Source organism: Amphiura filiformis, chromosome 5, assembly GCF_039555335.1.
Source record: "Amphiura filiformis chromosome 5, Afil_fr2py, whole genome shotgun sequence".
NCBI lineage: Eukaryota > Metazoa > Echinodermata > Ophiuroidea > Amphilepidida > Amphiuridae > Amphiura > Amphiura filiformis.
The window spans coordinates 15,504,893-15,521,472 of NC_092632.1; the positions used below are offsets into that span (position 1 = coordinate 15,504,893).

Below are 16,580 nucleotides of genomic sequence, written 5' to 3' on the forward strand. Positions count from 1 at the left end.
GGTAATACCATCCATTCAATTAATTAGAATGGTCATCTAGTACGTAATGTGTAATCGACAGGATATTTTGATGAATGTTTAACTTCTTTTTCAGCGACGTAATACTTGTGTAGTGTGTGTATGTGCATTAATTTACAATTCGAATTTATTTGCTTCAGACACTGTGGATTGTTTCTAATTTGGTACACTTGCAGGTTTTATATACTTATAGTCTTTATAGAGCACCCCTTTGATTTGGTTTAGTCCTAAAAGGTCCCGGTCACGCATGGCTTTAAGACGATACACACACACATTTCATACTGTTAAGGGCGTACTACACCCATGTATTGGTTTGATTGGTCTAAAAAAATATTTTTCCATTTATAGCTCGTCGATATATGCACGGATCATGTGAAATAAAAAAGATTATGAAAACACATCGTGAAAGTGTAATTTTTCACCTATTTGTCTTAAAGTTGACAGGTTGTTAAGGACGCTTATTTTGTAGCGATCCACGTAGTCTTCTTCACAACCGGTTTCTGCCGTTACTCACACGTATTAGACTCGCTCCCAGTCCTATAATACGTCTATGTCAATCTTCATAGTGATGGGCGATACCAGCTTTTGTTACCGATTGTCGATCCAGAGCAGTCAGGGAGTGGGGCCAAATTTTTAGAAAAAAAAGAATGGCCGCGGAGCGCGCTTGCGCGACGCAGGGGGTTGTCTGAGGGGGGATGTTCCCCCCTCAGAAGTAAGAAACTTGTGCAAAATGAAGATCTAATTGAAGCGGTTTGGTGGACAATTTTAGCAATTGTTTTAAACATAAATCGGCGAAAGCCCCCTTTCTCTTCTCTTCGGGCCAGTCGGCGCTCCCCTGAATCCGCACCTGAAATGAGTCGGGATGTGCTTGTTCAGGGGATGCGGGGTACAAGTGGCTGTAGGCCTACCACATTAACGAACTAAACTTACTCTTCGTGGGATTACGAATCGTAAACACAACACAGGTGATAATAAAACCAGTATAGCAAACATCACTTTAATCAACTAGATGCAACAAGTTTACAACTTTCTTTTTAATTAAAGCCTTAAGGGATCCAAAATGAGCGTTTATTGCGTTTCGACAGTATTTTTTGTGGGACATGAGAGCACCTCAGACCTATCGAATTGCATTCTGAATACGAAGCATGTCTTTCTGATATCAAATAATTTTCATTTTTAAAAATCACAATATAATACAAATTTTATGACAAATTATAAAAATTTGATATTTTCAAATTTTGATATATAACAGTCCTCGAAGTAAATTATATAAATCTAATGATATATTCTTAAAGTGTATGTAGCAGGGAGGAAAAGCCGACGGTCAATTGAAAATTTTGACCTTTCATATTGAAGATATGGATTTTTTCCCAAAAAGACCTAATTTTTTTTGTGTGTTTTGGGGAAAAAAATCCAAATCTTTAATACGAAAGGTCAAAATTTTCAATTGATCGTCGGCTTTTCATCCCACCTACATACACTTTAAGTATAAATCATCAGATTTATAAAGTTTACTTCAAGTACTGTTAAATATCAAAAATATCAATTTTAATGATTTGCCATAAAATGTGTATTAAATCGCGAATTTCAAAAAATCGAAATTATTTGATATCGGAATGACATTCTTCATATTCAGAATGCAATTCGATATGTCTGATGTGCTCTAATGTCCCAAAATAAATACTGTCCAAACGTTCATACCCCAGCCCCTAATTGTACGATCGTTTTAAATTTTTAGATTTTTCTTTTTTTTTCCCAAAATGATAAAATAATTAAAAGGCCCATTCAGTGATTTGCTCATCCAGACGATCGTAAAAATCATCAAAATTCAGATTTCGGTACCTTTGTCATTGTCATAGATGTGCTAAACATAGCCTATGCGAGTGGTTCAGCCGAAAGACATTTTACACGAATCTGTAATTTAGATACTGATAGTATCTAAATTAGCTACTGTGTATTTGAATGGGGCTTCAACCAGTGGCGTAGCTGGGATTTTTTTCCAGGGGGGCCCAAATTCACCAAACAAAATTTAGCCGCCCTTCCTCAACAGCCCGAAAAGGTTGACCCAATTTTTTCCGGTGGTTTGAGAAAGTGAAGAGAGAGAGAGAGAAAAAAGAGATTATAGGTGCTAGCGCCCTAAAAGCAACACATTTTGATATTATATAGTACCATCCCCCCCCCCCCACTCCTCTCCTTTTTTTTCTCTCTCTCTCTCTCTCTCTCTCTCTCTCCTTTTTCCTCTTTTTTCCTTGAGCTAGGGGGCGAGGGCCCAAATAGCGCCAGGGGGCGGGGCCCAAACAGGCAATTTTGGCAGCTACGCCACTGGCTTCAACTTCGTCAGTATACTGCTGTTTTTTTTCGTTTTTTGCCAAATTTGTCATTTCAAAAATACCAAATGACAATTTGAATGACTTATCCTTCAAACAATTTTAATTTTTTACACTTGCGCTGGGATCACTGAATGGGTCTTTAATATGCAATCATTATGAAAGTTCCCAATACATTTGGAGGCGAAAAACATTGGAAATTTGCAAAAAACAACATCATAAACTTCACCTCTATCACTCGAAATATCTCGCACATATCACGCATGGTATGCCGCTGAGTATATCCATAGACAATCCGGGGACAATCCATTGGAATTAAATCACTATACCACACAATTTATTCGCTACCTGAAGTCCCGGGGGGCACTTCAATATGAAATGGATTATAGGTGTAGGGCTGGCACTTTCGCACTAAGGGCATTCGGTGAGAGCAAAATGTAAAAAATGTGGGGTCATTGGGTGAGAACATGACCTTATTTTTAAATGGAATATTTGGGTGAGAGCCGAAACAGCGCTGCAAAAACCTCGAAAATCGAATTTCTAGTTCTAAATGGCTTCAAATTTCATTGTTTTTTTCTTCAAAATAAGTAACAAAATCAGTGATAAATGAAAGTTGCTGTTCAAATTGAACTTGCAAGGGTCTTTGGGTGACAGATCAAATGGAAAAATCAGGTGGTGGTCGCATTGCATTCTCTAAATTCAGTAAATTTTCATCTTCAACCGTGTAATTGAATGGGATTATTTTGAAATTTTAAAACGATTGAAATATCACAAACAAATAGGCCTATGTTAATAAATAATATAAATACAAGCTAAACCGTTGGGGTTCGATAATGAACCCCACAAAACTAACAAAGTAGCGATATGGAAAATGCCATACGGCCGGGCGGTTTCACAAGTTGCCGGCTCGATCATGCCATTCGCCGCCTGGGGAAAATAGGGGGTCTTCGGGTGACAGAGCATGTGTTTGTAAAAAATATGGGGTCTTTGGGTGACAGCGATGCTGAAAAAGGGGTCTTATCCAGCCCTACAGGCGCGTCACCTCCAAAGTTGCCGAGTGCCCCCCCCCCCCACGGCGTGAAGTCGAGAATGAAAGATTAGAATATTTGCTTATAATTATTTGTTTTAAATTTTCGAATATTTTTGTTTTCAATACGTTTCATAATAATACATTTTATTTTTTTCTATATTCTGTCAAAAGTAGCCTACCGGTATCGTATGGCCGATACCAATTAATCGTATCGACCCACAGTACCGATCGGCGGTATCGCCCAACCCCAAAATACAAAATTATAATGGCGACCTCCACAAACTCGGAAATATCATCTGGCAGGAATTGTTTCAAGTGAAATATACAGGATTGTCTTCTCTGATGTAAGTAAAAATGGTGGCATATTAATTATGCTCCAACATACATTGTGAACGTTCTCACTTTAGTTGATTTTGTGCAACAAGTTGCGACAAATTAACATTTTTGTGCCAAACACATGTACTTGTGATAGCGTTTACATTGTATTCAGTGTTTGTCTTTTACTGAGATGGCGACCCTAAAAATCGCCTAGAACTAAAAAACAAGCATTATCTTATCATTAAGATTTTACTGTTTCAAACCTGAAACAGATGTGCTGGCTAGCGAACACAAATTTTGCATATCATTGTCAACTGGAAGGGGAAAAACAAGTTTATTTTCTTTAATAATGATAAGTGATGCCAAGCATGTGTTTTCAAAGCTGTGCATAATTAATGCATTTCCAAAAAATATATATTTTGGTACTTTTAGGGTCTGACATTAATGCTTAATTTGTGCGTGTGACTGGTTTCACGGTAGCAATTCTGAAATTTTAGATATACTCCAATTTGTAAAAGTGACCCCATGTACCGCTTTTGGGCATGTCCCTTTAAAAGCATGTAAGCTACATCGATACCGATGCCACCAATAGAACGAGAAGATTTGCCCCTTCATTTTGCATACCACTTTGACCAATTTTTTTTTCTCATTTCTTCACAAAATGCAAAAAACCCGCAAAAAAATGCGATGGGTGTAGTACCCCCTTAAATGTTATAGGAAAAGTATTGCACGTAAATGTTGCCTTGTTTTAGGAAAGGTTAATTTCATAATCGTTTTGAACAAAGGCCCTAAAATTAGCCACCAAATCATGTGGGCAATTCAATCCATACATGCTTCTCACCTTCAACCATCCCACGTAGAAAACAAATTCTAGCATGGTAAATCCAGGAAAGTACAGATCTAGCTGATTAGAATCCACGTCGTCAGATTTTGGATCTAGATACTGTCTTCCTACGGTACACGCCACAAAGTAGCTATATGTTGCGATTGTTACTACCTGTGTTTCATAATAAAGGTACGACAAAACGGCCCAAAACTTGTCAAAAGTTACAGAAAAACTACAGACTGCAGACTAGTGCGTGCACACATCGTCGGCATGCAGCCTTGCTGGTCTTACCTTTAACCACCCAACATAGAAGACGAATTCAAGCATTGTAAAACCAGGGACTAACATATCAATAGTACTGTGGTGTTTATTTGCTTCACTTGGTACCAGGTACTGACTTCCCATAATGCATGCCACGAAGTAGCTGTATGTAGCAATAGTGACAACCTGTATGTGTGTGGATGCAAAATTTGACTCAATATCACATCGCGCACAATGGATTGGCATGCGAGGAGAATGTGTAATTAATTCAGAAATCAAGTCAAATAAAACAAAGTATATAGAAATAAATCAATATTATATGATATTAAAATTAGTAAAACTTGAAAATAAGAGGTCATGCAAATTGTGCAAAGTGTGCTATAATAAGATAATTAAAAAAGATAAACTGTGAATATGATATGGTGAAATTGAAAGGATTTTGCCATGACTAAACAAATTTTACATTTCAGAGCTGGAATTATTATAGATTGAAAAACTGAATTGAAAGCACCGCAATGAAATTTCTCATTTTGGTTCTAAATAATGTACATCTACAAGGATATGCCTCTAAATGATTTGTTTGGACGAAAGAGACGAAAGGCAGACACCCTCCACAAAAGTTATTGCAGATACTATAGGCGGCTGTACAAACATGTATGTAGAGTAATGTTTTGTGGAATGTGTCTGCCTTTCGTCGCTTTTGTCAAAAGCACTCATTTAGAGGCATCTAGAATGCTTGTAAAAGGAATTCTACGGTATAATAGTTTTACTTCAAAAGCTTAATTGCAAATATGTATGCCGAGGAACAATACTAAACTACTAGAAAAAAATTATTGCCAATAGTAATATAAATTCAACTCTGAATTTTCATCAATAGCAACAAAAACATGCATATTAAGTTTGAAAGCAAGACAGCTTTTGGTTTAACTGGAGACAACCTCGTGAATATGAAACAGGTCCAGACACATAGAAGCATGGTTTACTTTTACGCTACATTAATCACCTGTTCGAATTATTAACATGCAATGCATGAGAGTGCAAAACAAGATTACAACATGTAGGATTGACAGTGAAAGTGCTATAATTATATACTAGTATATAACATTTGAGTGCATGCAATTCTCGTCTTGTCGATAAAGCGTCTCACTAGTGTGAAAACTGGCATTCTGTTGTCTTCTTTCGTGTTTCAGCTTCTTTCCGAAGAATATGTTTGGGGGAAGTATTATTGAGAGCTGTGAGACTATTCTAGAAATGGATTTTTCTAGCCTACTTACTAAAGAGTGAAGAAACAATGTTTAATGGAGTGCCTTAAGTGATCAATTCAAAATAGTAGAATTTAACACTACATTTATAGCGAATTTCACTATTTTCGTTCTTTTAACATATTTGCTTCGCTTTCTTTATTTTTTTAAAAGGCGATATTTACTCTTTTACAAATTTAAAGTCATTAAATTGTCACTCACTATTTCACTCCTTTGAATTGATCACGGTACGGGCACTTTTTTTTTTACATTAGAGTGTAAAATCATGCAACAAAACTCAATGTAGTTATTGTATTACAGTATTTTAAAATGTGACTGAAAGATTCGCCTAATGGATCATATGGGCTCCCTAAACATAGAATTTTAGACACAAACTAGACACAAACTCTTAATTCTTGTAGTATTTTCAGAGGAGGGAGTTCTCTAGTTGTATGTGAGGTTTTCGTAAGGCAACCCATGTGCGCCACTAGGCGAATCATTACGGTACATTATGTTGTGAGAGTCACTGAGTGATAAGGAAACCAGAGCAATACTCTACATAGGGATGAATGCCAAAATTGCAGGTAATACCACGGGACCGTGAAATTCGGATATCTGATAAGTGAATATTTCAGTGTTTGACCAAAATATTCTAAATGCATCAAAGGAAACTGACATGGTTTTGTATCTGCTAAAATGCTGTAAACAAAGAACGATGTCATGATTGAATGACAGCAGGAACTAGACCAAAAGATTAAAACCAATTATTGGAATACTGAACAAAGGCAAACTGCTTGGTGCATTAGTTTAGTCATGATATATTCAGGCCTTTCTTTTTCGAGATGAAAGAAAAATTAATATTGAAAATCCAATCAAAGCAGTGCTAGTAAAATTATACATTGATGTGTATTGCTGCGTATTGCTTGCTTGTTGAAAGCGAAAATGTACAAAATAATGCAGGCGTACTGAGACGTTGATGCATCTATTACACGAGTCTCGCAGGGGGTTGTATTAGATGCATCAACATCTCAGTACAAGTGTATCATTTTGTACATTTTCTCGAGCAACAAAATTACACAGATTTTAACCTTTTTAGGTTTTATCACTATAGATGTTGAAAAATACAAGCAAATATAAATGCATTAACCGGCAAGGAAAATTAATAAATCCCACTCGACGCGAACGTGGCCGAAAGAACTGCGCGTAGTACACGGAGTGCGCACCAGTGCAATCATACACAATTAACACATTCCTGGCATTTTTTGTTTGGTCCTCACTCTCTAAGAGTGTATGAAATATATATATGAATAAATAAATCATTTTGGTTTAACTCTGAATCTAACTTAATAATTTTGAAGTAAATTATAAATTAATTAATGACATTTTTTATCGATAATTGATTACAAACATAAATATACAATAAAAGCGGATTAAAAAGGCAAATTAGCAAATTGAATATCAGGCGACAGACATGCAACTTTAGTAGGCTACTTTAAGACGTAATAGTTAATTTGGAGTTGTCATTCTTGATATATTTGTATTTGATTTACGACTTGACTATGTGCAAGGGGTGGTTAAGACGATCTTATTCGGCGGTAAGATCTCAGTAATTTAAACTGCAGCGTCAGCAACATCGCCTACCAGGGAAGCATATCTGTCGACCTTAAGGTGTGAGATTTTTCAATGTTAGTTTTAAAAAGCACGGTGAGTTCCAGAAGAATAAAATACTCTCTTTTTACATCTGGAAATGTGAAAACAATATCTGGTTTGTACAGTGGGAATGAAACATGGTGGAACTGTCCCCACTGTAGTAAGATCTCCGTCAATGTCCGCCATGATGAGAACGCGTTTATTCTCAACAAGTTGGCTATTCTCCGTAGCAGAAATTACGATGCTGATAATGTTGTTATGCCAGCAAATACATCTCTCAAACATATGATTACAATTGTTAAGAATGTGACAAACGGCTTCCCTTAAAAGTACAGAGTGGACAGTTCCCGTTCACGTGTTTCACACATGTGAGGAGATTTGTGAAAGTGGGTAAGCTTTCAATGTCAGCATTAATGGCAACCTTAAGCGCGCTCCCATACACTATAATAGCTTTCAAAGTTAGATTCATGTTGTATTCATTAAGCAGTTGTGGCTCCACAACCGACCTCCAGTATCCTCTTTCACGGTACCTTTGATCTTAGGTTTATTTATTTGGCAAGCAATAACATGAAGAAGCTGATCGCTGTCAGTAAATCTTTGGTGAATTGAATTAAAATAAAATGCAAATATAAAGCTATGTTACTTTACTATAGCTTTTGATATGTTTCTCCTAGTTTTACACCGCAGATCAACAATTATTATTGCCTTACCACGTATTGCCTTATCATTATTGCGTTATCATTTGTGACGTGTCATGTCAAAAGTAGACACTTTTGGGCAGGATCGTAAATGGAGAAATAGAGCCAAAAATCTGCCCGGGGTGATTTTTTCACAATTTGGGTTTGTTGCGAATTTGTGATGTTATTAATGTTAAAAATATTGTCTGATAGTTTCAGACCGGAATATAACTGGCATCTTGTATTTTTTGAGACATTTTCAAGGTAATTCCTACTCTCAACATTGTCAATAATATTTTTAAAGGCCGATATCTCAATTTCCAATTTTATAATACCATAACTTACGAACTCATTATCTTCGCTTAGGAATGTCCGATTTCATTGGGGAAAATGGCGTTATGGAGCAAAATATCTCTATATTTAAGATATGTAAAAACCTCAAAATTTATAACCTGCCCAAAAGTGTCTGATTTTGACATGACACGTCACCTTTATTGCCGTATCATTTATTGCCTTATCACTTATTGCCTTATCACTTATTGCCTTATCACTTACTAGTATTGTCTTATCACTTATTGCCTTACCAGTTATTGCCTTATCACTTATACCTTATCACTTCTTAACAATCATTGATATACTTCTTCAAAGTCAAAACAAGTGTACACCCTTATTTGCATAATTATTTTGTTGTTGCATTGAGGTCTTCATAATTAATACATATGTGTTCAGATGTTAAAGGTGGGTGACCTGATTGACAGCCTCATCCCCAACTTTACCCTATCAAAATGCATATTTTGGTATCAGGTGAAAGCTCATATTTTTCTCATTAACATATTGAAATTAGACGTTCCAAATCGTTATACAGCCTGTCTCAAAAAAATTGTGCAAGTGAAAAGCGCCCTCTTTGGCAATTAGAAAATACTGTTGCGACATGATGCTTACATCAACGACAAGGGCGCAGTCGTAGCTCTCAAATGCCGTTTGTTCTGTTCAATTTGCTTGTTTTAATCTCGAGATATGTTTATTTAACAACGAAAGGGTAAAATCACAATTGTGCCACTTTTACTAGGGAAGAGAGCTGTACATGTAAATCAATTATAGCTGATGTTGATGCATCAACATCAGTGCGCGTGCATTATTTTATCTAATTTCTCCCCCAACAAGTAATACGCGTTCATTAACCTATAAGTGTGCAATATTTGTTTGTCTTTTAGTATGTCTTGAGTGACAAAGAGAACAGTATTTACCATGATAAAATCATTGACATGCACATGTATTTAATTTTATGAATGTGAAATATTTATTTATCTTTTAATCTGTTTTAAGTTGAAAAAGAGAATCATTATTCCTGTATGATGATAAAACAGTAAAAAACTGTATTGTTGTGTAATTGATGCATTCTTTTGATTTCACGAAGGAACTCTTGATAAACTTGATGCTATCATGATAAAACAGTAAAAACAGTAAAAAACTTTATTGTTGTGTAATTGATGCATTCTTTGGAATTCACGAAGGAACTCTTGATAAACTTTATGCTATCACTTATTTACATGTAAAGCCCTCTTCCCTAGTAAAAGTGGCACAATTGTGATTTTACCCTTTCGTCGTTAACTAGACATATCTCGAGATTAAACAAGCAAATCGAACAGAGAGCTACGTCTACGCCCTTGACGTTGATGTAAGCATCATGTCACAACGGTATTTTCTAATTGTTAAAGAGGGCGCTTTCACTTGCACAATATTTTTTGAGACAGGCTGTATTTCCGAAGAACTGTTGAATTAGTCTCAAATGTGGTATACCATATTTTTGACTAATTCAGCAGTTTTTTGATGATATCTTCGGAAATACACCGACTTAGAACTCCTTATTTCAGTGTGTTAATGAGAAAAATAGGATCTTTCATTTGATATCTATTTATTACATGATCATGATGAGTATCATTAATAAAAAACACTGTAGACTACCAGTTTTACGCTATATTATATGTCAGTAATTCCATGAAGAATTAGTCGCATTTACAATGAACATTTACATGATCTTTTTGCATGAATGCTTGAAAGGGACAACAGTTTATGTAATTATGTTATACATAAGTTTTAAAGAATTTGATTTTCCAAATATATCAGGTCACCTTCCTTTAAGGTCTCTTTCATAGTAAACAAACTATAGAATATTGAATAAAGGAGAGAGACGGAGAGAACAAAAATCATGCAGAGATTAAAAAAATCAAACATCTGTCATAATTCCAGTTGCTAGTAAAGTGGATCTATAGCCTAAAGGCGCCCAATCACGCACCACGTATGTTAGGATCACATTACGTCATTAACCTATTGTCATTCAAATTGTTTGCACCTCACGCGTAAGGAATTATAACAGACTTGAGTTAACCATCTTACCTGTGTATAAACCAAGGGGACTACTATCCAATCGAAACCGTATAACTCGTCACATTTATCACGAAAATTATTTAGTTCCTGTCAAAGAAAAAAAGGAGAAATTTCAAATAAGCTTTCTCAATGGTCATTAATGATTGAGAGAAGCAACGAGAAAAAATACAAATACGATTTTTCAATCCTTATCAATATATTCACCGACTCATTGTTAAACTTAGGTAAATTTGACGATGATTGTCGCTGTCAGTTTTCATCAGCATATTCATTTTATACGGTCTCTGATTGTCGTAGTTCAAGGATACTCTGTAATCGGCTACCTTACTATTTCAATCAGACAAACAATCAGTCATCAACGTAAATATCGGTTTGCAATCTAACATTTGTATGAAGTTACATGGACTATTTTTAAATGTCTATTATCAGTGTTTCAATTTGACATTATTAGAATCCGAAGCTTTAACATATTTATCAGACTACTTTTCACTTAAGCTAAGGCATCAAAATATTGCTTGTTTTTATTGAACTTTTGATGTTATTTGATGATTTTTTCATGTATGAAAAAGATTAATGCCCGGGATGAATGTAAGAAATGAATGCATGTTTGGTTGGCATAATGGACGACAAATATGGGGATCGGTAGGTCGGCCAGCCATTGTTTTTAAAACGTCTTGAACTTGGAGTGTGTGCTACTGGGTATCAATGCAGAAAAGGGCAAAACGTACTCAGAATGTGAATATTAAGAATTGAATATATTAATAAAACATACTTACAAAAAAAATTATTTTGTTCTTGAAATTGAAAAATAAAAAGATACGTTGGCATTTTGGTACGGTTAGGGTTACGGCAAACAAACACAATTTTAGGCTTTAGCAAACATGGCAAAGGGTAACATGGATAAAAGATACACAATACAGGCCACTTTTGAAGGCTTTTGAGATTAAAGAATCTATTATGTGCATTTTAAATGAAGTCAGATATCGCGCATATATGTTCATGTCTATGCATATGTTTGTAGCATCTTGGTGATCTACTGAATTCTGAATGCTATATATGGTTTGGTTTAGTATGCATATATTAACCAGCAACAAGCAAGATCAAGACACATGAGAATGGTGTATTTTTATACGAAAGAGACAAAAACTGAATACCAACGTCTACTATAGTTTTCAATGCAGGATCACTTTGAATTCTTCCTTGTTTACGAGCTAGTCGTATAAGATTTGTAAAACACACATGGAACCCAATATTTCGGATGCTTCGTAGGTATACTTTTCCATATTTCCTTTTCGTCTTCTGTCATAAGCCCTGGAAAAAATCACAATCATCAAATTACAGCGTTAGTGCAAGAAGGCAGTTGCCCTTGCTTATTAATGTAATCATAGAACTACGAAGGGAGGGGGGGGAGTGTAGTAACCACCCTAAGATTTGTTTAATATCCGTCATAAAAAACACCGCACGCATTCACGCCCAAACGACTTAAGCTAATCGCAGATCCATCCTTTGCGCTCATTTAGTGATAATATTTTTACCCCAACACCTTACCTGGTAGCACCGGCCATCAAAGATGACCATGGGGGGGGTGAGGCCCTAATGATTGTCATTTCACTCTTGTGAAATTATTCTAAGAGCTTCTGATTTTTTACTCGTTAAAAAACTGCTGCGACTTGATTTTATATGTTGATGCAGGTGAAAATGTACGGTTGGTGGAACGATTTTTCTGACAAGAACATATGCTAAATTTAGAAAATAATTATGCTCTTGTGTTTTACAATTTCAATAGAACCAAAGTAATTATTTGCTCTGTATTCACTGTGTAACCTCGGCAATGCTTTTATACCAAACATTTGTGGTAAAATAATAAAGATATTGTATATTAATGCACAATATTATAATCTTATATACACACGGTAAAGGGAAAGAAATTATCGTGAAATTAATTATTGAATGAGACCTAAAAGTTACAACTCAATTACACTGTTTAAGATCACCCATGCATATCGCTCTCCAAATGAATAAAAAAACACCGTAGTCAGTGCAAGATATAATTGTTCGAAATCCATCATATACAGGGTGTCCCAAAAAACCCAGAACACTCATTGCGCCCTCATTTTCTCCTGATTTTGAAAAGTTAATCATATATATTTTGGTATGTAAAGAAACCTTTATTCGTTAGGTTTAATAAACCGAAATAAATATTTCAATCGGCTCACTCACAAATTTTGAAGATATTCTCTTTTAAAGAAGTGTACCTCCACGGAGGAGGTTTGGCTACTTCAAAGATTGAAAAGGAGTACACGTACCATGCATGAATATCAAACATTCTTCAATGATAAGTTTATAAAATAACAAATTTTATTTATGGAGTGGGCTTTAGCGGTGGGCCTATGGGCTATGGATTGTGTTAAGTGTCATTAACTTGTCGGCAAAATGGATGTGGGATGGGACTTCTCTTGCTATACTTGCAATTAAACTTATTTTTTCTTGGTTATTTATGCCTTTTTGTTTTATTATGTTTCTTACTTTGTTGTTTATTGCTTTCTTTTTATATACAACATGTCATTTCTCTTGTTGGAATAAAAGGTAGCCTGAAAAGGGTTGTTTGGAATGTCCTTGGTTCTTCTGAAGTGAATTTACTGAGGTGCTTTGCCCTCTATCTGGTTGCCTCCTTCGGGTTCCAGGCCTCGTCCTCATTGCATTAATTGCATGCATTGCATGCCCTCCTTGTGCGCCGTATACTCGCGAAAGCAGCAGTAATACGGTTGCGAAGATGTTGGAGGCTAACTGGTGATCCTCGCTCATAGTGAATGCGTTTCAAAGCCTATTGCTATTATCTAGCCATGTCATTAACCGTGCGTTTCATTTTAATTTTGATGTAGCCAAACCTCATCCGTGGACAGAGTGAAAAACTGGTACATTTCTTAAAGAAGGCATATCTTCAAAAATTGTGAGCCGATTGAAATTATTGTTTTGGTTTAGTAAAGCTAACAATTTAAGGTTTCTTGACATACCAAAATGTATTTGATCAACTTTTCAAAAATAGGAGAAAAAGAGGGCGCAATGTGGGTTCTGTTTTTATTGGGACACCTGGTACGTATATCAACATACCCAATAATACCGAGGTGTCTAATAAATAGGCTGCAGCTAACGAAATGTATCAAAAGCAATTCTTGCTTTTTATTAAAAGTGCTGCAATTCTGAATTCTTAATACAAGATATATAAAAGATACAGATTTTTAGATAGGACATTAGTCAGGAAGCACATTATAGACAAAGGAAAATCCTAAATATGACTTTTAGGTGTGAGAGCACGAGGGACCTGAGAAACACATTTTCAAAACCCAAAAGAATCTCACATGTATTATCACAACTGTCATGTCAAAGGTACTGACAACATAGTTTTGAATATAATACATCAAATTCTACTTATTTTGATATTTACCTGCTTCAACAACGTGGGCGAGTGTTGGAAAACGTTTTCTAACTCTTTTACTTCCAGCACGAAAAATCAAGATGGCCGACAAATTTACATATCTTACTAAAGTTCGTCTAATCATACGGGCCTCATCATCACATCCCTGTATATGAGCTGATATGTTATAGACCACGCGATCGGGCCATGGAATGGCTTTAAATTGTGTCCACCACCTGAAAAGAAAAGAAACCAATCATAATTATCAAAATAAGAAGTCATTTTCAGGCTCATATTTAATAGATCCTTTCATAACGAAGCAATTATTACTTACGGCGAGTCGGATGGCAGGAGCAATATTTTTCCAGGTTTAGTCATTTTAACAAAATCACTGCAGTGCACTTCTTGATATTAATTCATTCATCAGTATGATTCGACTATATTTATAAATACGTTTTTATAAATATGCACGATATACTAAGACCAGCAAGGGTGACCAAATCCTCATGCCATTGAACACAATACAGAAAAGGATAGAAACTCTTTAGATAAAATCATCAAATTGGAGTATTTATTGAATAGCAAAATTATTACACATTATAGACAACATTTTGAAAGTATTTGCCGACAGATAAAAATATTTATCGACCGTAACGTTTACAATATAATCACAAGTTGAACAAAATTGACAGTTTTTGCTGCACAGTAGTCTCGTTTTGTTTACCGCCTCGCGCATTTGCATTCAAATGTACAGGAAGACCGCCCGCCGTGTAGAAGGTCACTTCGAGACTTACTGTCTACAAGCTGTTATGGCAGCGCGGAGGTGGTCACTTGTGTATTTATAAATACGTATTTATAAATATAGTCGAAGCATACTGTTCATTGATATTGTAGGAAATGAGTCCAGGAAGCGAATAATAGTATTTATATTTCATTTCCATTTGTGCAGAGTTCTACCGAGACCGGTATACTTCAACAAAAACTAAAGAGAAAGACAAACCAAAAGACATTAGCGTTGAAGCAACAGAGACACCTCCAATACTACAGAACAAGGTAGAAGAGGCCTTAAGACAAATGAAGGATAACAAGGCACCAGGCATTAATGAAGTTACAAGTGACACAATCAAAGCCGGAGCAGGAAAGTCAATACTACAGCTCACAAATCTTTACAATCAAATACTGGAAACAAAGAAGGTGCCAAAGAAAAAAAAGGAGGATAAGGCAGACATCAAAAACTACCGCCCAATCAGCATTCTTGCACATGTGTATAAGATATTTACGAAAATCATCCAAAGCAGATTAAAAGCTACATTAGACCAAAATCAGCCCAGATCAAGCAGGCTAGGTTTTAGGGGGAGATTCTCAACCGCAGATCACCTACAGGCAATAAATCAACTGATTGTAAATTCAAATGAATACAAGCTCGATTTATGTCTTGGCTTTATAGACTACCAGAAAGCATTTGATTCCATAGAGCATACGGATATGTTTGATGCACTAAGGAAAATCGGAATAAATGAAAGTTACATCTGCATCCTAGATGATGATCAGATGCCATCGCCAAAATACACATAGATGATGTTCCCAAGGAGGTGAGAATAGAGAGAGGAGTGAGACAGGGAGATACATTATCACCAAAGATTTTCACAGCAGCACTGGAAGAGGTTTTCAAAAAGTCCAACCTAGAGAGAAAAGGAATCAACATTGACGGGGAGATGTAAACAGATCTTAGATTTGCAGATGACGTTGCCCTAACAACAACATCGGTGAAGGATATGGACGATCAATTGAACAGCTTGTGCAAAGAAAGTATACATGTTGGACTGCAAATGCACAAAGGAAAAACACAATAGCAAATCACCAGATCAAGAAAGTTCACAACTCTAAGTACCTAGGACAGACCTTGAGAATGGATACCAACACAGCTGAAAGATCCTAATCCGTATAAAGGCAGGATCAGGGAGGTAAATAACATGTTAACTAGGTGGGCATTTGCCCACCCAGTAAATTATTTTGCCCACCCAGAAAATTCAACTTGCCCATTGCCCAAAAGTGCCCACCCAGTAAATTATTTTTCCCACAAAAAATTGGGCACCATATTATAATAATTACCATTTAATTTGACTGCTTTTTTCTACGTAGGAGTAATGGTGAGTGATAATTAGTATAAGATTTCTAAATAACCAAAGTGAAATATAATATGATATACAATTGTTGCTACAAAAGTTGCTACATGAATATTCTAAAAATAGGCAGAAGATGCATGTATTTAAGGGGAGGGTAATGTCCACTTTTTACAACAATGAGCCAAATTGTACGCAAAAACAGGTCTACATTTCCAAAAAATCCAAACTCCTGGATACCATTAATTATCGCTGCCCACCCAGTAAATTATTTTCCATTATTTGAGGGCAAAAATAAATTAAATT

General features: G+C 35.7%; 1 protein-coding gene across 1 annotated transcript in view; it reads right to left on the reverse strand.

Moving 5' to 3' along the window:
* Window positions 1-16,580, reverse strand: part of LOC140152710 (bestrophin-4-like) — a 239,588-nt gene that overhangs the window by 15,559 nt on the left and 207,449 nt on the right. Inside the window, 5 exon segments of the mRNA XM_072175171.1 lie at window positions 4,535-4,690; window positions 10,746-10,823; window positions 11,895-11,970; window positions 11,972-12,047; window positions 14,182-14,387. Of these exon segments, the coding sequence (XP_072031272.1) occupies window positions 4,535-4,690; window positions 10,746-10,823; window positions 11,895-11,970; window positions 11,972-12,047; window positions 14,182-14,387 (592 nt within the window).